The 21,196-nt window shown below is 42.7% G+C and overlaps 1 protein-coding gene across 1 annotated transcript in view; it reads right to left on the bottom strand.

Moving 5' to 3' along the window:
- Window positions 1-21,196, bottom strand: part of LOC111861506 (MOXD1 homolog 2) — a 212,684-nt gene that overhangs the window by 58,723 nt on the left and 132,765 nt on the right. Inside the window, exon 2 of the mRNA XM_023846150.2 lies at window positions 6,048-6,194. Within this exon, the coding sequence (XP_023701918.1) occupies window positions 6,048-6,194 (147 nt within the window). The remainder of the gene's footprint in view (window positions 1-6,047; window positions 6,195-21,196) is intronic.

Here is a 21,196-nt window from a genome sequence, read left to right as displayed (position 1 = left end):
GTTCGCCCGACTGCATAACATGACTATCGAAAGTCTCTGAAATAACCAAGCAAAAGGTGTCGTATATCGGTACGTTCAAAGTTCTGTTCTGTATTCGGAAGTCTCTGGCGTCGTGTACATTAATCAGCTATTTGTCCCGGGAGACATCTCTATTGGCTTACAGCCATGAAACTGCCATGGGCAAATGAGCCATCGGCAATGCAAATGGATGCCAGAAGAGAAGCCTTGACTCCTGTTGTTACGTTCGATGGATCCAAGTACACAAAATGGGGAAAATGTATATTTTCACGGCGGTGACTATGAAGAATGCCGTCTTCTGGGATGTGGCACCGTGTAGATATTACCTCCTGCTCACGCTGGTTCCTCGATTGAGGATTTTTATACCATGAAGGTGGAGGTGATACGTTCCTCCGAAACGTCGGTTCACAAAAGATCTAGACGGCGCCACATCCCAGAAGACGGCATTCTTCAAAATCATTAGAAGATCACTCAGATCTCGACACGTAAGTAGAGCGGCCAAATGGACACTGTACCTGCTCCTAATGTACCAACAGTGAGACCGGGTTTCTATATCTATTTAGGGTCCTCATCACATAATCTGCACAGTTGGCTTGTACGTACCGAGGAGTAACAGTGTCCTGTAAAGCGGGATACAAAACAAAATACACAATCCTTAGTTTTGTGCACTGCAAATGCAGTGTTCGTGAACTGTAAGAATCACGAATTAATGGCACGAAGGGTTATGCCAATATCAACCGGAAAAGGAGTTGCAGAAAGGTGTCGGATATATTAAATTCTCACAGGCAAATTTGCCTTATTTAGTAACTCCTTTCTTGCAAAATATTGCCATGTAAGTTCATGTAGTGTGACTATAGACGGGTTATGGGTTATGTCCGGATTTACTGGACTCTTTGTTACATCGTGTAACTGCACTTTACAGTTTACTATTACACAAACATACACAATACTGTCCGCAGTCACGTCTTATAACTCAATCAAAACGAAGACAGCACACACACACACACACACACACACATACCCAGCAGGCCCAGCAGTATAACACACGCAGTCACAGGAGTAAGACACAACACAAAGCACAATACACACACGAAAGTAGGAAGAATACTCCGATAGAAGAAGATAGATGTGACTCGCGTATTGAGATACGACATAAGGATGACAAATCCTGAACAGTTTTAATATTTTAATATTTAAAATTTATCAATATATATGACGAATATATATTTTAGTTATTTTAGTATGAAGACAGCAGGGCATGCAATGAAGTAGTTTGACGTACATCGAAAAGCACCTGAAGATGGCACTTTAAACATGCTGAAACATGTAGTGCGGGAGAGAGGAGTGAGGTGAATAAATGTATGCACTGTAAGACGGTTAGAGTAAATCATGGACATGAATCAGTGCAACGGGAGGCTAAAATATAACATTATTAAAAGTTGGATCAGGTTTAACCCCAGAACAGCAATCTCTAGTTGCAATACGCTTGCTTCTATGATTGTACTAATGGCAACCCTGTTTCCACATCTTTCATCCCACTTTTGTCCCAGTTAGGTTTAAAGGAAGGAAATGGTATCCAGTGGGTCACGGATGTGTGGACCCTGGACGTGGCCCAACTCAGTGGGTTCCTCTGCAGTCACTTCACAGTCTGCACACGGAAGAACGCTTTGTTCCCAGAAAGCTTGCACACACCAGGACTTCTAATATCCGATTACGGTTAACGTCATTGCAATCTTAGCTCCAAGACTTAAGGCAGAAAGTTAATTTGTGTTAGTTATAAGCTTCGTTCATATAAAAGAACATACGTTATGATGGGTGCTCATACCTAGGGAAAACAATTTAATAACCTCACTTTGTACTTTATTTGAAGATGGTTTCCTTCTATTGTCTAGTAACTTCCGAGAAATTTGAAAGAGATGTCGGTAGCGTGTAGTGAGTGAAGAAAAGTGAAACGTTAGTCAAAGCATTATGCCCAGATCGGGGTCGAAGCAGAAGCTTTTACAAAGAGAGACAAGTGACAGCCACATATGGCAGTGATTTGTACGTTCAGAATAGTTTCGTGGCTAAGTAAATAGTTTATACTCCGTTAGGATAGTGTGGGCTATGATGGTATCGAACAAGCCGTCACCAGGACGTGACGTTGACGTGCTACTCCATAAGGCACTAAACATGGCGTGCTGTTCCACAAAATTTAATTTTGAATGACTTTTGCAACATGAACCTGACAACATGGTTATGTTTGAAACGAGGATGTGCTGAAAGTTTCACTCTACATGAAGTGACATCTCTGTACGGGATTTCCCCTTTTTCGTTCTCTCCCGCCATTAAATTTCCAGGAATATGCCGTTGCTTCATGTAACACATGATCTGGCTCCCGCCCACTGAGGATCTATGCTGTTTGCATGAGAGGAGCGGGTGGAGGACACTGCAGCCGGAACACGTCAAGAAACGGTGAACACGGTTCCAATTGACGACATGATTAGTGATTAGCCGGTCCGGAGTGAGGTAAAAAGAAAAAAAAAACTGTAGGAAATATGAATATGAAATTCAAACAAACACAAAAATAATGTAATTACACGAAATACGTGCTGGCAACGTTGCGTAATATGACGGAATATGAGAGCACAAATTCTTTCCGATTTTCAGCATTCATTCCCACGCATTTCAAATCATCGAATGCCTTTAATATATTATTCAGTCGATAAATCTCTATCCAAATATTTCCCTATGCAAATTCATTTTAGATTTTCATACAGCGGGATGAACCTGAGAAGTACATAGCTCTTATCTCCTGCATTTCTTCGTATTTCTTTCACAAGTAATGTATTCTGATCATTAGTAGCAAAGTTGATGAAACGGTCCCTTCTCAGCGATGCCATGTTTTTTAATGCAACAGGGCTCTAATTTCTTAGTATTTTTTATTGCTAGTGGGGTGGGACTATGTCAGAATATTAAAAAAATATAAGCCTATAACCTATTAACATGTGCTTCGAAGTCGTACTGTCATAGTTAAGAAATAAAAACAAACCTCACTTACACGGAGCCTCAAATTAAACTAGAATTTCCATTTTCCTAACTTGGTAATAGCTAAAAATTTAAAGCGTTTTTTTTTTGTAGAACGATCTATTATGGTCGGGAATAAAAAAATGGCCGCCAGATCAATTATATTATAATGAAATATAAGTTTATTTACGTGAAGGGCTATGTATTTAGTTGTGAGTAAGCTTCGTTTAACTGTTAATGAGAGAAAGAACCTTTGCTAATCTTCACGTGTATTCGAAAGACCTCTGTTCAGCATAAAATACACGAGTATTATTATTATTATTATTGAGAGGGTCGGTTTCCCATGCACTTAGACCAGTTATTGGTCCACTGTACGTCCCCCTTTAATTTCTACTGTATCAGCCCTTTTCAGCCAACGAGGTCGGCCCTCGGTACCTGATATTTCCCCCATCTACCAGAGGCATTAGAAACTACTTGGGCGGGAAATTGTTGCCTAATTTTGCTCAGAGGTCCCCTAGAGACATGAGGATCTTTTACGTGCCGTAAATCTATGACACGGGACCCACGGCTTAAAGTCCCTCCCGGAGGACTTGTTCCCTGTATTTTTCCGCCCTTAAAAATTCCACGAGTCATGAGGTGGGAACGTTACCCCTAGACTACGGAGGCCGCTAAATACACGAGTAGCTACACGTTAGGAAATGCACTCACGGTATCATTTTTTGTTAAATTTATTCCAGAACCAAAAGACTTACTGAAACTTTTATTGCACATAAAGCACGTTCTTTGATTTTCTTCACAAGTATGCGCTCGAAATATTTTCACAGCTATAAATGTTTAGCTAATTACGTTCGAGAAACTGGCAGATGCAAGAGTAGGTCTTCATGCAAAGTGTGCCTTACTCTTAACCGAAAAAAAACTCCGTAGCCTGTAGCCCACAAGAGAACTATACCAATTGAGCGACCGCCGTTTATCGGCGAAGTTAGTGCCAACTTTGGCGGATAGAGTGTGTCGCGTCAGCGCAACGGATCCCCGCTTCCGTTAATCTCTGTTTTCTAGACCGGAGCCGCTATTTCCTTGAAATAGCTCCTCAGTTATCCTTGCGAGGTTGAGTGCACCCCGTTCCAGACCCACGATTTCTCAGAAAAATCTGGTAAAGCCGGGAATCGAACCTGGACCTCTGGATCTATAGCCAGGAACTTTGACCACTAGACCACAGAGGCGGTCACTCTTAAACCGATTCAATCAAAATTAGAGTGTGTCTGCAGATTTCATTAGATATCACCAATAGCTTATTTAATGAAAATTCATGAAAAAAGAATTATGGACGGACTGGATGAACTTAACAGATGCTTCGCAGGATTGTGAACGCACTTAAAAGCAAAGGGGAGAATCGTGAAAATTTGTTTCTGTGCCTTGAAAACACCGGTTGTTCCTCATATACAGTGAGAGTGGCTTCATTAAACAAGAACTGTTATTATCTGTACGTATTTTCTCCAGTCTCTTCTGAATGGTATCTTAATGAACCATCAGCGTAACTTCAAAATTGTGTAAGGTCATTTAAGTTTTCTATGGCGACTTTAATGGACTTTAAAAATATTTTGTATTCATATTTTGAACACTAAAACCTATCTACACGAAACTGAGCTGTGTAACGCCAGGGCAATAACTTCAAACTGGCTGACTGTTATTAGCACTTCACACCACAAAATCTGCCTGACCACAATATCACACCTCTCCTTTTATGGAGGCCTCAGTTTTCAGAATAACTGCCAGATTTTGTAGAAATGTGAAACGTGTTTCAGGCTTTCGTTTTTACAGACTTCATAAAGTAAATCTTTCCTCAGAACAGAAAATCTTTTCACATCCTGAAACAATTAGGTTGAAATTATCTCATAAACTCAGCATCTTAATATTCTTTCTTGTTCTTTCTGAATGAAGGTTAAGACATAAACGTTTATACGCAAGTACGGTGCCGGGATAGCTCAGGCGGTATAGTGACGGGTCCTCTCCACAGCGTCCGGGCCGACTGTGGCCCAGCCAGTCTCCTACGAAATGGGTACCGCCGGTTCTTTCCCTGGGATTAAAGAGGCCGGGGCGTCCTCCAACCAGGACTGAGGTCAAGAATGGTGGAGCCGTACCTCTACTCCCTCTAAACTCCGTGGCCTATAGTCCGCAAGCGAACTATACCGACTGAGCGACCGCCGATTGTCGGCGAAGTTAGTTCCAACTTTAGCGGATAGATGGTGTCGCGCGGTCAGCGCAACGGATCCCCACAGCCGTTGAGCTCGGTTTTCTAGACCGGAGCCGCTATTTCCTTCAAATAGCTCCACAATTATCCTCACGAAGCTCAGTGGGTCCCGTTCCACTACTTCTCATAAATCTGGTAGCGCCGGGAATCTAACCCGGACCTCTGGATCTGTAGCCAGGAACTCTGTCAAGTAGACCACAGAGGAGGTCCTTCTACTCCCTCCCGTAATGCTTAATTAAGCACGGGGACGACTTTACCTTTCATTCTATTTCGTTAAGGAAAGAAAATAGTCGCAAAGAGATGACCATATCAGCCGATAAACTGTAAGAGAGACACTGTTATATGATGTCGCATTTCTGTGCGGGTGCGCGCGCAGGCAGAGGAGTCGGACGGTCATCTCTTCAAGTGGGGCTGCCTCAGAGTGCATTGTAATTTCGTTTTGCGATTGCACCTTCCAAAAAACTCACCGTAGCGGAGAATCACAGAACATTCTTCGACATGAACACTGAACTACACAACGACACTTCCAAACGAGACTAACGGCCGTGGGGAACCGTTGCGCTGAACACGTGACACCCTCTATCCGCAAAAGCTGGCATCAACTTCGCCGACAAGCGGCGGTCGCTCGGTCGGTAAATGGAAGTAAAATATTGTAAACAACCTTACAGAGATAGGGCGGGAGGCGGATATTGGAGGTCTCTTATAAACGCTCAAGATGCCTCAGAATTTTATGCAGCTGTCAATGTCGTGGCCAGCTGAGCGACTGTCAGGGACTTACCGTGATCCTGAAATCGTGCGGATCGCAAGTGTCGTACCGTCTCCGGAACCTGATGACCGTGTGGGTCCCGTTCTCATACCCCAGCAGCAGCTCGTAGTCTTGGCTCGAGTCCACGTCTGGCTCGGTCCTCTCCAGGGCGTACCGATCCTGTAACCAGACACAACACAAATTCATACTGCAGTCTTCTGGTTTACGTCGTGTAGTATACATTTCGGGGTTACATACTGCCTCTATCTTCAGGATAAAATAGACAATTCCACGGACTTAGTTGATTAGTTAGGCATACACCAGTCGTGATATGATCTGTTTATGAATACGTCCATCACAGCTCGTAAGTATAACAAACAAAAAAATACTCTGTGGTTTTAGTTCGCTTGCGACTATACCGACCGAGCGAGCGCCGCCTGTCGGTGAAGTTAGTGCCAACTTCAGAGGATAGAGGGTGTCGCGTGGTCAGCGCAACGAATCCTCACGGCGGTTAATTTCGGTTCTCTAGATCGAAACCGCGATTTCCTTGAAATAGCTCCTCAATTATCCTCACGAGGCTGAGTGTACCCCGTTTAAGACCCACTACTTCTCAGAAAATCTTGTGGCGCCGAGAATCGAACCCGGGACCTCTGACCACTAGACCACAGAGACGGTCTCGTAAGCAACAGTATGTTTGTCCCCTAATTTCTACATGGTGGGTCACGGTAACTGAGCGGTCTAGGGCATGTACTTACTTCGCTCGCTCGGAAGCCGTGATCGTGAGTTCGAATCCGACACAAAGCATGTATGTTTGGTGTGTGAATGCGTTTATTTTGTTTGTGTTGCCCTGTGTTTAGGTAGAGGTTTTGCGACGAGGTGATCAACCAGCCAAGGAGTCCTACGGTCTGTAAAATGATCATGAAACTGAGAAATGAGCTCTATAGTGCAAAGTGTGTGCAAGAGGAGAAAGAAAAAAAGTCTATATGTAGATATATTTAATAAAGTCAAAGAGAACCTTCCTCTCCTGTTATTAGGCTGCAAAGCTTATTTCTGCACGCCAACCTACCTTTCCCTTTGTCCCACTTTAATTTGTTCTCATTTTTAGGGAATTTTACTTCCTTATTATTCCAGCACTGTCTCCTCTTTGTGCCAAGTAACGAATACTACACAGGAGTCCATATTAAAACTCGAAGAGCACTCATAATGTGACGCCATTTTACAAATTTAAATGAAACACGTAAATGTTTCTTATGATCTGTCGTAAGAAAGAACTAAACGGAGCAGACTCATTCTGAAGTTGCTAATCGTGAGGCCAGTAAACCTGTCATGGAGTCCGAAGCCTCACTGCCGTGTTTACGAGTTCCCATCATATCCTGAGCCAGATGAATCCAGCCCGCACCTTCATATCAAATTTCTCTAACACCCATTTGAATATTCTTCTTCTATTCATGCCTACATCCCCCAACTGATCATCTGTCTTCAGGTTTTACTACTGATAATTTTATGCACTTCTGATAGCTCTCATGCGTTCTACATGATACTCCCATCTCATACACCTTGATTTGCTCATCCTGCTCACCTCATTTGGTGAAGGACGCAGGTCATGAAGTTTTCAATATGCATTCCTTTTCTTGAATTTATGTGACAGATTGCGAAAATATGTTTCTTTCATTCGGCAACGGCTTTACAGCCCTTTATTGGGCTCTGGCCTCTTCTGTTTCGTAATCTTTGCGAGAATATTGTGACGTATTGCGCTATGCAAGACACCCCCTCCCCAGCCAGCGGTGACGTAACAACATCGGAGCGCTGTCGCTGCTACGGTAACAGGCCAGTCAACACTCCGCCCCCTCCCCCGCGGTGACGTAGCAGCACTTCCCACTGTGAAGTAACACGAGAAACTTCTAACCATTAACTTCATTCTCTTTCTGGGGAGTCTGGAAAACACCACCATTAGTCGAGTTCGGTAGCCAGACACTTGGGCCCTGCTTGCGGAGAGCTAGTGTTCCTCCGAACTCTGGTAGGAAGTGTAGGCGAAGCGCTGTTCTAGACATCAGTAACCACTTACCACACTACACGCTGGCATATCTCTGGTGTTTTCAGGCTACAAAAATATTCCGTTCCCTCTTCAGGTATCCGTGGCGAACTCGCTTTACTTTCGCAGTCAGTTAAATTTCATTTGATAAACCTTCTAATTATGTTCAACGACAGCGTACACCAAAGACACTTAATGCAATTTCTTTTTCAATAGTTCTTCCAGCCCATTCAGGGCCCTAGCCTCTTATTCAGTTCCGTAATCATTTTTTTCACAGACGGTAGGACTCATTGGACGAGTGATCAGCCCGTCGTAAGGCCGCTACCTAAACGCAGGACAACACAAACAGAATAAACACATACATAGACATCCATGCCTTGAGTCGGATTCGAACCCACGATTCCAGGGTGTGAGGGAGCGAGAACAGTTCATGCCTTCGATCGTGCGGCTTCTGTGACCGGCACATTTTTTTTTAATTCGCATAGTGGGAGGGGGGTGGAGTCCAGCTGGGTCCACTCGGCACGTCGGCCACTGATTGGTCTATTGTACCTGCCCCGGGTGATTATGATTATGGAGAATCTGGTGGAATGAAGATTGGCAGGGGAAACCGAAGTACTCGGAGAAAAACTACCCCAGCGCCACTTCATCCTCCACAAATCTCACTTGACCAGACCTGGGCTCAAACCCGGACCGCCGCGGTGGGAAGCCAGCGACTAACCGCTTGAGCTATGGCGTGACTGACCAACACACTTCATGCAATACTGTGTAATAATATCAGATTACTATCAATCTATTAAACAAAATATATAAAAGGACAGTGGGAAGCAAGTGTTGTGATTTCACTTGCCATGTGATTTGCTTATAATATTTTAGAAGCAAATTACACTATATCGAAATTTTACAGGAATAAAACGAAAAACTCCTTTTTACATTTACAACAGTGTGGTACTGGCAATGTAATTCAAGTGTCTGACAACAGCCACAGAGCGAATTATAGTCAAGTACCGCAAAACAAACACACAGTAAAACAAAACAAAAATTGAACACAATAAACAGGAAAGAAATACAGATTTAAATAACAACACACTAGAAACTAAATGAAATAAAAGCATTAATACATAAAAATAACAGCAATAAAGGTCAGTCATTTTTACGATACTGAGAAAATAACGGGGTCCACTGGAGAGCTGTTGTGAAAATATAAATTAATCTTTGGGTTCCATAAACCGAGGACAACTTCCAGAGTAGCTCAGCGACTCCTGCTTTCTAGAGCGTGCTACAGTTAATGCTTTGAAGCGCGAAATTCACGCGGATAATATTTGAAAACTGCGTTCGTACCTCACAGGAAACATACTACACCACTCTGTTATTCGCCATTTAGTCTAAGTTAGACAGACATATATACTCTGGGAATGCTGGAAAAGTTGTAAAAGTTAAAGCATGTGATATGCTATTGCCTCTATATCTATGTACTATGGCTCTACAGCCCTTGTGGACCTTGGCGGCTTTTTCGCTTTCTTTGATCTATACATTGTCGACAGGACTCCTTGGACAAGGGATCAGCCCGTCGCAAGGCCGCTATCTACATACAGAACAACATAAACAGAATAGACACACACATACAGACATCCATTCCTTGAGTGGGTTCAAACCCCAATCCCAGTATTCGAGCTGGCGAAGACGGTTCATGCCTTAGTCCGCGCGGCCACTGTGATAGGCTTGCCTGCACATAACAACACAAACAATAGTAGGACGGACAGAACAAGGTGCCTACAATTATGTAAGGGAATTAAAAGGCAAATTGAGCAAAGATGTGAAACTGCAATTGCATTACGAATTAGATACGTTAAGAATAGGCTGTATAAGTACTGTACTGCATAATGAGGAGCTTCATAACTTGTACTCTTCTCCAAGTATAATTAGAATGATCACGTCAAGGAGGATGAGGTGGGCAGGGCATGTAGCACGAATAGGGGAGAAAAGGAATGCATATAGGATAATGGTGGGAAAGCCAGAAGGAAAGAGACCACTGGGAAGACCAAGGCATAGGTGGGTGGACAATATTAAAATGGAGGGCTCTTGTGAACATAGTAATGAACCTTCGGGTTCCATAAAATGCTGGGAAATTCTTGAGTACCTGCAGAATTGGTGGCTCCTCAAGAAAGGCTCAGTTCCGTAAGTAAGTAAGTAAGTATATGTAATGTAATTGCGATGAGAAAGCGGAACGGCTTAGAACTGGACTACCGCAGTCAAGGAACGCGGCCCCTGTGAACCAAGAACTAAAATAACCTGATCAATAATTGATTCATGTTTAGCCTTATTGAAAACTTCACACAGCCGTCCCTATCGCACCACCGTAATATTTTATTATGCTCCAGTATTCTTAGAGCATCTCAGCAGGAGGGTCAGCCTGTCTTGCTTATGTCCACATACCAAACAGGGAGTGTCCAGGCACACCCTTACTCAGTTCAGGGTCTAATTACAATACAGGAACTCCAAGAGACGTGGACACAGAAGCTCAGATCAAGGTCATGTTTATGAAGAAGAATATTAAGTTTAAGAACTTGTTCTTATATATTTAAAAGCTTAAAATCGACTTCTTGTCTGGGATATCAAAAACATTAATTCCATAGACATGCATAATGTATTAGGGACAGGCACAAGAGTTTTGTAGTCGATACAAAATAAAACTACCGCACGACGAAAGATTGGGATAACCGATAGATTAATTTCCATCTGTAAGTAATTACACTGACCGTTATTTAAACCCTTTAAACCAGGCGGACAATTTCTGTTAATAGTCTGGATTACTCTCTCCACACACACAGACCGCTAATGGCGCTGAGAGGATGTCATTAACCTCATGGTGCGTTAAATCCTTGAAGTTAAGAGGAACAGGTGAAATCATGAGAGATAACAAAGACTAAAAGAGGCTACTTGAGTCTAACAAACACGTGACTGCAATACCTCAATTCGAATGTAGTGCTGAGCACAAGAATGTTGACAATTCTACAGTACAATGACCGCAACTGACCTCAGGGTAATCATATCATATTGAGAAGCAAACATTCACACAGCTGGTCATAAAATTTCCTTACCCTTTATGGAACCCGAAAGTTCATCACTGTATTTACAAAAGACCGCTACTGGGCCTTGTACTGAGCCATATAAATCCAGTCCACAGTCTCATACCGTTTCTCCAGGATCCACAACAAACTCCCGTGTAGGTCTCCTAGCTTTAGGATGCCACAATTAAATTGACTTAACCCACAAAGATTCGTCATGTTACAAGTTCGAAATTACACGTCAATATTCCATTGTAAGGTCGTTATGATGAAGCCGTCAAAATCAGAGACCTTATGTAACATTTCATAACATTCTTGTCATTTTATGGTGAGCTGATAGCCCCAGTTCAATCCCCTTACTAGAGGATCACCAGTTGTCAGCTGTCCGCAATTGTTTATTCATCCTATACGCAGTTTCGTGCAGCTGTACCTCCACTTACCCATACGCCGTCAGATGTGAGGCTTAAGAACAAGGACGTCATCACATTCACCTTCTAGCCTGGTTTCTTGGGGTGGGGTGAGACTGAGACCTCTTGGTACGTCGGTCACAAATTGACCTATTGTACCGGCCCCAGATGATGATGAGTGTGGAGCAGTCGGTGGAATGAGAATTGACAGGGGAAACTGAAGTACTCAGAGACAATCTGCCTAGTGCCACTTTTCCCACCACGAATCTCACATGACCTGACCTGGGCTCGAACTCGGACCGCCGCGGTGGGAAGCCAGCGACTAACCGCTTGAGCTATGGCGCGGCTGCCCCGTTCATGCAGAACATACCCATGCCGTGAACAATATTATTGGAATAATAGCGAAGGCGTACAGTACGAATCCTTTGATATGGCACGGACCTCACGGGAAACGAAAGAAATTAGGAAGGATATACAGACACACGAACAGAAAGGTTAGGGCTCCTTTTATTTTGACAAAATAAGGAAACACCACGCCATGCAGGCGTATGGGGGAGTGGAAATACAGCTCCGCCATTCCTTACCTAGGCACTAAATGGAACTGAAAGATAAGCGTGAAGCTTTGGACATCAGGTATAAACTGATAATGGCGGGCAGCACATTTACTCTCCAGTCACAATTAATGCGTTCCACCAAAATATGCAGAAACTTTTGCGACATCCATTACGTACAGCTCGTAAATACCACTCACTCATTCACCAATGACTCTACAGCTCTTTGGTGGGCTCTGGCAGTTCTCTTCCAGTTTCGTAATCCCATATACGGTCAGTAGGAGTCCTTGGTCGGGGGTACAGCCCGCCGCAGGGCCGCTGCCTACACACAGGACAGCACAAACGGAATAAACGCACACAGACATCCATGCCCTGAGCGAGATTCGAACTCACGGCTCCAGTGTTCGAGCGGGCGAAGACAATTCATGTCCTAGACCAGTGGTTCTAAACCTTTTTGAGATCATAGCCCAGTAAATTCTTTCTTTATAAGACGAGGGAACGGTATAATTGGCAATTCCGTTAATATACAATACTAAAATTATGCACGAAACGCATTACTCGTGACTGAAATGCACGTGTTCCGCCTGGCATTATCCGTTTATTGCCCAAGCGACGATATGTCCTGTAGGATAATTAATTGACGTAAAAATAATTCGCATTCCAAAACTACAGATTATTTTGAAGTCAATTATACTAATATATTTAACAAAACTCTCCCATCTAACTAAACAAGATAACACAATACTCACGTCATCGGAAGATACGTGTATGTTGAACTGATAGAGGGTGCAACTAAGTTCCTGGATCTTCCATCTTCTGTGCTCCTGTGTCTCTGAACTTCCGATCTCTCGAGTTCTTAGAACTAGGAAGATTCCAACTTGTGCAGCCGAAGCACTCCACTTTCAGTGTTCATCCATCAGCTTCGTTTCACCTTTTGTATTCATGTCAGCTGCAAATTTACATCTCATGTTCACACGATCTACTTCATTATACCGTCTGTGTTCACGTGAGCTACTTCATTCTACCTTCTCTGTTCACGTGAGCCACTTCATTATACCTTCTGTCTTCACGTGAGCTACTTCATTCTACCTTCTCTGTTCATGTGAGCCACTTCATTATACCGTCTGTGTTCACGTGAGCTACTTCATTCTACCTTCTCTGTTCACGTGAGCCACTTCATTCTACCCTCTGTGTTCACGTGAGCTACTTCATTCTACATTTTCTGTTCACGTGAGCTACTTCATTATACCGTCTGTGTTCACGTGAGCTACTTCATTATACCGTGTGTGTTCACGTGAGCTACTTCATTCTACCTTCTCTGTTCGCGTGAGCTACTTCATTCCACTTCCTACTTTAACGTACCCCTGAGCCCTCCACATTCTGTTTTCATGTTGAGATGTCACCGAGATGGTAGATTATTCCTGTTCTTACTAACGAATAAAATACATTAATGATTATAGCTCATGTCGTAATGATAAACAAGAAAATGTCGTTAGATGTACTTAAGGCATGTGTGAGAATTAATTGCTTGTTCCGTAGGTTGGTTCAGTAACTTTCCTGCCGTGTTCCGCAGTTGTAACCCTCATAACCTTCCAAAGGGGACTCTTATGTATGAATAATAAGGTTTTTGTATTCCTGTCTAGCAGCCATGAGGGGCGATTAGTGGCTTAATCCAGCAGTCATTGTAATTACAGCGTGGTTGAGGTTGACATAGTGTGCGTGTCGCTTGTCTCTTGTTTCGTCCGTCCGCTAGGTTGTGCTGGTAGCAAGCTTCTGATGACGTCCTCATGTAATTAAGTGAAATTATAAAACTTCAGAAGTCAAGGACAACAGGACAAAACCTGCTTAGAATTATAGCCATCCCTTGTGCAACGCTATACTTATCCACCCTAATTAATAATTGGACATGTTTTAAATTCCAATCTGACAAGTTCTCATTCGTGTGACAAAAAATAAGAGTTATAATAAGAAAAGGGGTAAAAGGTCTTGAGCTCGAAAGAAGCGAGTGGCAGTTACAAACGCCGCTGGGCTGTAGCAAAGCTTTCTAATCTAATATGCCCATCTAATATCGGCTGTTCGTATTCCATCTGCTCCAGTGATCACTGATCATCATCGTCTGCCTCCCGTAGCTTGGGGCAGGGCGTCTTGTCTCGCTCCCCGCCAACTTGAGGTCGAGATGAATCTTGCATCTGTTTCGAGGAGTATCCAAATGTAACTAAGTCTTCGATGTCATCATCATCATCTTCACATCGGGGTGTACGAAATTATCCTGCCTCGAATTCAGTTCCCCATCTCTTTCTTGGACTGCCAGTATCTCTTTCTCCTCTCCATGTAAACGTATTATGGAAGCCTTGTTTTCGTATTCTCGTGTCATATAATCTTCACAGATGTTCTAACCATCAGAATATACACAGTATCACTCCGAATACATTTTTAGACTTCATTGTGTTCAATTATTTCTAATTCTGTCCGTTTAGCTACAAGTTCTGAAGTTCTAACAGGATATTAGAATAACGCTTACGGACTGCTGGGATGTCAGGTCTCTGCATGTACCGATCTCCATGATGTCACATCCAAGTATATCGCATGCATGTATTATTTTGAGTCTCTTAAATTTTCTTCAAATGTTCGTTTATGTAGAGTAAAGCTGTGTTGCTTCTGTTCTGTACTGTCCAGGGTTAACTCCCATGGGACTGTTTTTGTATTTCGAAAGGTTGTTTGTGCTTATCTCCTCTCGTAGTGCCGCAAATATTTTGAAATGTATAATCTTTCTGATTCACATGTGTTATACTGCAGCTCAGACTTTCAATTCAGGTTTATTTACTAAATGACTGCAGTTTGTATCGACAGGAAAAAGTATTAAAATAGTATTCGCCCGAAGTAAAATTTCTACTCAGAGGGTTGGTTATTTTCTTGCTTATTCCCCAACCAAGTTGATGGGAAAAATGCAAAGAAATAGGTCAGGAGGGAACATATTGGATTCAACTGACTGAGGATAGAGACCGCCTTGGATTCATCTGAATTTTCGGGTTCCGTAAAAGTCAAGAAATTTTGTAACTGACCCTGCGACTATCAGCTCCATTACTTACTTACTTACTCATGGAGCTGGGCCTTTCTGGAGGAGCCGCCAGTTCTGCAGCTACTCAAGAATTTCCCAGAATTTTATGGAACCCGAAGGCTCATTACCGTGTTCATAATAGCCCTCCAGCGGTTTCTATCCTGAGCCAGATCAATCCAATCCACATCATCCCATCCTATCTGTTTAAGTTCCATTTTAATATTGTCCACCTACCTACGCCTTGGTCTTACCAGTGGTCTCTTTCCTTCTGGGTTTTCCACCAATATCCTCTATACATTCCTCCTCTCCCCATTCGTGCTACTTGCCTTGCCCATCTCATTTTCCTTGACTTGATCATTCTACTTACACTTGGAGAAGAGTACAAGTTATGAAGCTCCTCATTATGCAGTTTTCTCCAACCTCCTGTCACTTCATCCCTCTTCGGTCCAAATATTCTCCTCAACACCCTGTTCTCAAACACCGTCAGTCCATGTTCCTCCCTTAATGAAATGACTCCATAAGATCACTTATTACGGTTATGCACTCTTATGTACACCACAATGTGGCAAGGTGTTGCTAAACTTAAATCGTTTAACTATAGTTTGAAGCATGAACTGTTATTAACGCCTCGTGTTATGCTGTCATCGGGTGTCAGTTGCTCACTCACTTTGCTCTGAGTATTCATTATATACGTCTCCTCTTGTAGACATTGTAGACTACCTTACTCCTAAATAAGCTTCTCCGTGGTTTTGGTCCACAAGCGGACTATGGCACTAACTTCGTCGACAAGCGGCGGTCGCTCGGTCGGTCAAGCTTCTCTATTATATTTATGAATTCATCCAAGCTCATCTTCTTGCAGTCAGGAATTAAATAATCACTCGAGCATACGGTCTTGCTCCTTTAGTGCCCTTCATTTGTGGAGTCAGGCTCTGAGAGCAGGAGAGGAAGACAGGCCACTCGCTCAGTTATGAGCCGCGGTCTCGGGACTTTGAACGTGGCATCCATAAAGTATATACTTTAGGAGCAGCTCAAGAGGCCCACACCCGAGTGCAGCTCAAGGCGGTAGAGCTACTACCATCCTCTTCTCCTTTACCGTTAATAATTCTATATTTTATGGCTCCATGTCACACTTTCAGTCGTTGAACAACTTTTATTTCTCAAATACGAGTTTAAATTTATCTCCAAAATCTGTCGGTCCAAGTGCCATAACACTGTATTTATTCTTCTATAAACCTATTCCATGGAACACACTTCCTTTCCATTGGGCATACTTGTGTTAACCGTGCTGCCTTGCCTCCGTTAACGGATTCCTTACCAGCATATATAGCCGTTTTATCCCCTGTCAATATATTTCTTTTTTTCTTGGCGCTACAGCCCCAGTGGGCCTAGGCCTACCTCCATTAACTTCTCCGTTCACTTCGGTTTTTCTAGATCTTACACATTCGGTAGGAATCCTTGGGCGGGTAATCAGCTCGTGGCAAGGCCTCTACCTGTACACAAACACAGAAAAACGCACACATACACAAACTAAACATCCATGCCCAGAGTTGGATTCGAATACACGATCCCGGCTTCCGGGCGAGCGAAGACAGTACATGCCTTAGACCGCTCGGCTACTGTGACCGGCAGTGTATAAGAATAATATATAAGAATTCAGTTCGTACCTCACAGGAAACAGATCCGAACCCACGATCCCGGTTTCCGAGCGAGCGAAGACAGTGCATGCCTTAGACCGCTCGGCTACTGTGACCGGCAGTGTATAAGAATAATATATAAGAATTCAGTTCGTACCTCACAGGAAACAGATCCGAACCCACGATCCCGGTTTCCGAGCGAGCGAAGACAGTGCATGCCTTAGACCGCTCGGCTACTGTGACCGGCAGTGTATAAGAATAATATATAAGAATTCAGTTCGTACCTCACAGGAAACAGATCCGAACCCACGATCCCGGTTTCCAAGCGAGCAAAGACAGTGCGTGCCTTAGACCGCTCGGCTACCGTGACCGGCCACCTGTCAATACATTAGTGGAAATTATAGCCAATGAATACAAGAGGTATAATTTTAAATTATTCTAAATTTTAAAATTTAAGAGGATCTTAGAGAGATAGAATTGGACGGTATGGACTGGATTTATCTGGCACAGGATAGGGACCAGTGGAGGGGTCTTGTGAACATGGTAATGAATATTTGTGTTTCATAAAATGCTGGGAAGTTCTTGAGTAGCTGCACAATTGGCGGCTTATCAAGAAGGGCTCAGCTCCGTGAGTGAGTGAGTGATAGTTTGAAATTACCTACTCCACCGATTTAAAAGGCGAAAATGGAACCACAGAGTAAGGGGGGGAGGAGTGTGGTATTATTGGTTGGGCCTCAGTGATCACAGCATTATTTACATATGTAGATGAAAACTTTAAAAAGCAATGGTCAATATCTANAATGGTCAATACTTATTGCACTTGCTTTCACTTAAGAATTTCTGAATTTTTCCGACAGACTGTACTTAAGGATTTTGCGAGATCCTCGGAACAACAGCATTTCCCTAAACAGCATTAACTGGTTGATTTTTGGACTGGAGATGCAATTCATTTTATGTGAGGTAGAAGTGAATTGTTATTTACATAAAGTTCAAGCTTAAAATGGTAAATAATTAGCGCAACTCTCAGACTCCTGGCTCTTTTCTTACAGTTTGATGATCAAACACATCTAATTCGTAATGGCTTGTTGTACTTAGTCACGTGGAATATTTAATGGAAATATTCCTCAAGTTTAATTTAACTAAATTGTTAGTCTTAGGCCATTACTGGAGGGTTTGTCATGCGAGGTGCTTACGTTAACCGAAAAATATCAAATTCTCTAAAGTGCGTTTCTTGGTCTCACTGTGAAGTAATCCTGCAATGTTGCTCTTGCACGCATGGAAACTTTCGCGGGGAAATAAATATAAGATTATTTTATGATCTGGCATTATCAAAGTGCTGTACATTTATAATGTTCTCTTATGGGTTATAATACCGCGTAGTCTGGTAGATATTACCAAACAATTATACCTCGAAACTAGAGGCAATATTTTCTTCCGAAACGTTGGCAAAGGCCTACAGGAGTATATGTTGTAATAATTCAGAAATCAGCAAAATTATTTTAGTTGTTCTTACTTTTGTGCTGATTCTGCTACTGAAAATACTTGCGACTTCTCGTTGCATTCAAAAGCAGCGAGTATTTCCCAAGTGAGCATTACAGACGCAATGTTTTCTGTAAAGTACAAATGGAAAATTTTTAAATATTGTTTGAAAATGTTGGATAACAGTTACCCATATAGAGTTAGTCCAAGTGATTCCCGCGTCTGGTCAAGTGGGATTTGTGGTGGACAAAGTGGCAGGTTTTCTCCGAGTATTTCGGTTTCCCCTGCCAATCTTCATTCCACCAATTGCTCCATAATCACCATCACCTATCATCTGGGGCTGGTATAATAGACCAGAAGTGGTCGCAGTACAAGGGCCTTAGTCCCACTCCACTAGCAATAACAAAAAATAATAGTCCAAGTGATATCCACTAAATCAACTGAGCTACTGCTGTTCTCTGCCAAGCGCGGCTTCTATGGTTCGCGGTACATGAGAACACAATAGGAAGGCCGTTGCAATAAATAAGACACTTTCAGACGCCTGCAATATTCCACGGCCACTACGTCGCGACGACGGTATTATGGGATCTTAAAACAACAGGTCTTCGCCTGAGAAAATGCACAGACCATTAGCGCCGTACATTATATTCACGTGTTTACCCGTCTCATGTTTGTGATTCTGTTTCTGTCTCACAGAAAACACACTATGTCTCAATTACAGAGACGAAGCAGTTAATTCTGTTTAGGGAAATTATCGCCCTTCATTCTAAGAATCGTAAGAAACACAGCCACAAGGAAACTGTGGGAAAATTATAGAAACTCTTATCTCCTGAACAGGCAGCACAGTGACAGAGGAGGCTCAAAAGTAATACGCGTGGTTCTTTTGGGCTAAATGAGGAGTCCGAACGCAAACAGGTGTAGTGGGTTCGGATCTGTTTCCTGTGAGGTACGAACTGAATTCTTATATATTATTCTTATACACTGCCGGTCACAGTAGCCGAGCGGTCTAAGGCATGTACTGTGTTCGCCTGCTTGGAAGCAGGGATCGTGGGTTCGGATCTGTTTCCTGTGAGGTACGAACTGAATTCTTATATATTATTCTTATACACTGCCGGTCACAGTAGCCGAGCGGTNCGACGAGCTGATCACCCGCCCAAGGATTCCTACCGAATGTGTAAGATCTAGAAAAACCGAAGTGAACGGAGAAGTTCATGGAGGTAGGCCTAGGCCCACTGGGGCTGTAGTGCCAAGGGGGGGGGGGAAGAAAGTGTATGTATATGTATTCTGTTACTGGGTGGGCCTCCTTTCAAATGGCTAACAGGCGATAATTTTTCACTCGTACACAAACTATTTATCCTCACAAGATGTAGTCCTTTAAGCAAAGTAATATTTCACGGAGAATATTAATGTCCCTTCAGATGTTACCTATTGTAAAAGCTGTTTGACTATAATGTAGTTTGTGTGGGCTTTAAAATCTCATTCTGATAACAGTTTAACCTTTGAGAACACAATGGTAATTGTATGGATTAACCGCTTTATTATCCAAGAACTGTGCATTCTACCCAAGCTGTGTGTATTCATCTGTTTCATAAGATACTCAGAATGAATCGCGAATATTTCCCCACACAAATTTAAACAGGTTGTCTCTCGTAATTGACATACGTACTTTCCGTGAGATGGGAAGTCAATTTTGTTTACATGTTATTTATATGGCATTCAGGCTGTAGTGAGTCAATATACTGAAGGGTATAAATATACTAAATATATTTACAAGGATTTATTATTAAGACATATATTTATGCGTCAACATATAAAACTCATTTCCGTCTAAGATCTTTTAAATTATATATACTTTTGACACGTTAAACACTCTAAAATTCTGCATATGTTTTCCGAATATTACGATGACATGTACAATGGACGAGCCTGTCTATTTTACCCGCTCGGCCCGAACAGGATGACACTAAAGAGTCCTATTGTATAAATGACAGAACCGGGACGTGGCGACACTCAACTTCCTTTAAAGAGAGGCAGTACAAAAGGCAGGAACCAAATTGGTTCCAAAAATAAAAAAAAATTATTTTAAACTACACTTGTAAACAAATTAATTTAAATAATTTATACACACTTTAATATATTCATGCATATCGCGGTAGTTGTTTAAGAATCAAATTTTATATTCATGACATTGTAATAGTAGTGTCCGCCCATATTGATATATCCTCCTGAAGATGGTCTCTCAGACCGAAATGTGTCAAGGATAAGTAAAGTAAAGTAAGTAAAGGTATCCCTGCAACAGGCCGTGGAGGCCCTTAGGGTTGTGAGATGTTGAGGTTCCCACATTTTCTAGACAGTCGGCTCATAGATGGCGGTAAGATTGTCAGCCCTACGCGCCAGCCGCCCTTTACCCCCAGGAATATCCCTGGTACTCATTTCTGTTAGAGGTTAAGTCGACCTCAGGGCCATAGTGCGGCTGGGATGATTAGGTCAACTGAAAAAAAAATTCATGATTTCATCGGGATTCGATCCCGCGACCTTCCGGCTTGTAGCATAGTGCCTCAACCAACTACGCTACCGCGTGCCCCCAATTTCAAGGATAAAAGATTAAAAACGAAAGAAAGAAAAAATGTATCAGTCACACTGGACGGAGTTGATTAACCTTTTCTAAGACGGAAGGAAAGCTGTCCTGACATCAATACATAACGGGACAGGTCGATTTTAGAACGATATATCGTGTCTAGTTCGTGGCACTATATGCAACCCGCGCAGCCATATCAGATGGCCGAGATCTCCACAATTCACATGTCGCAGACATCGTGTCTTGACTGTTACATGTTTTGACGCATGCCGGTGTGCGGACTACCTAACTCAACTCTACTGACGCAATTGAATTCGACTGAACTCTAAAACTTCCCTTGCTTATAACATCTCGGCACGGACCACGTAGAAAACGCAA

This window comes from Cryptotermes secundus, unplaced genomic scaffold, assembly GCF_002891405.2.
Source record: "Cryptotermes secundus unplaced genomic scaffold, Csec_1.0 scaffold909, whole genome shotgun sequence".
Taxonomy (NCBI): Eukaryota; Metazoa; Arthropoda; class Insecta; order Blattodea; family Kalotermitidae; genus Cryptotermes; species Cryptotermes secundus.
The sequence above is the reverse complement of the archived record's forward strand: the minus strand, read 5'-3'. Positions and strand labels throughout refer to the sequence as shown.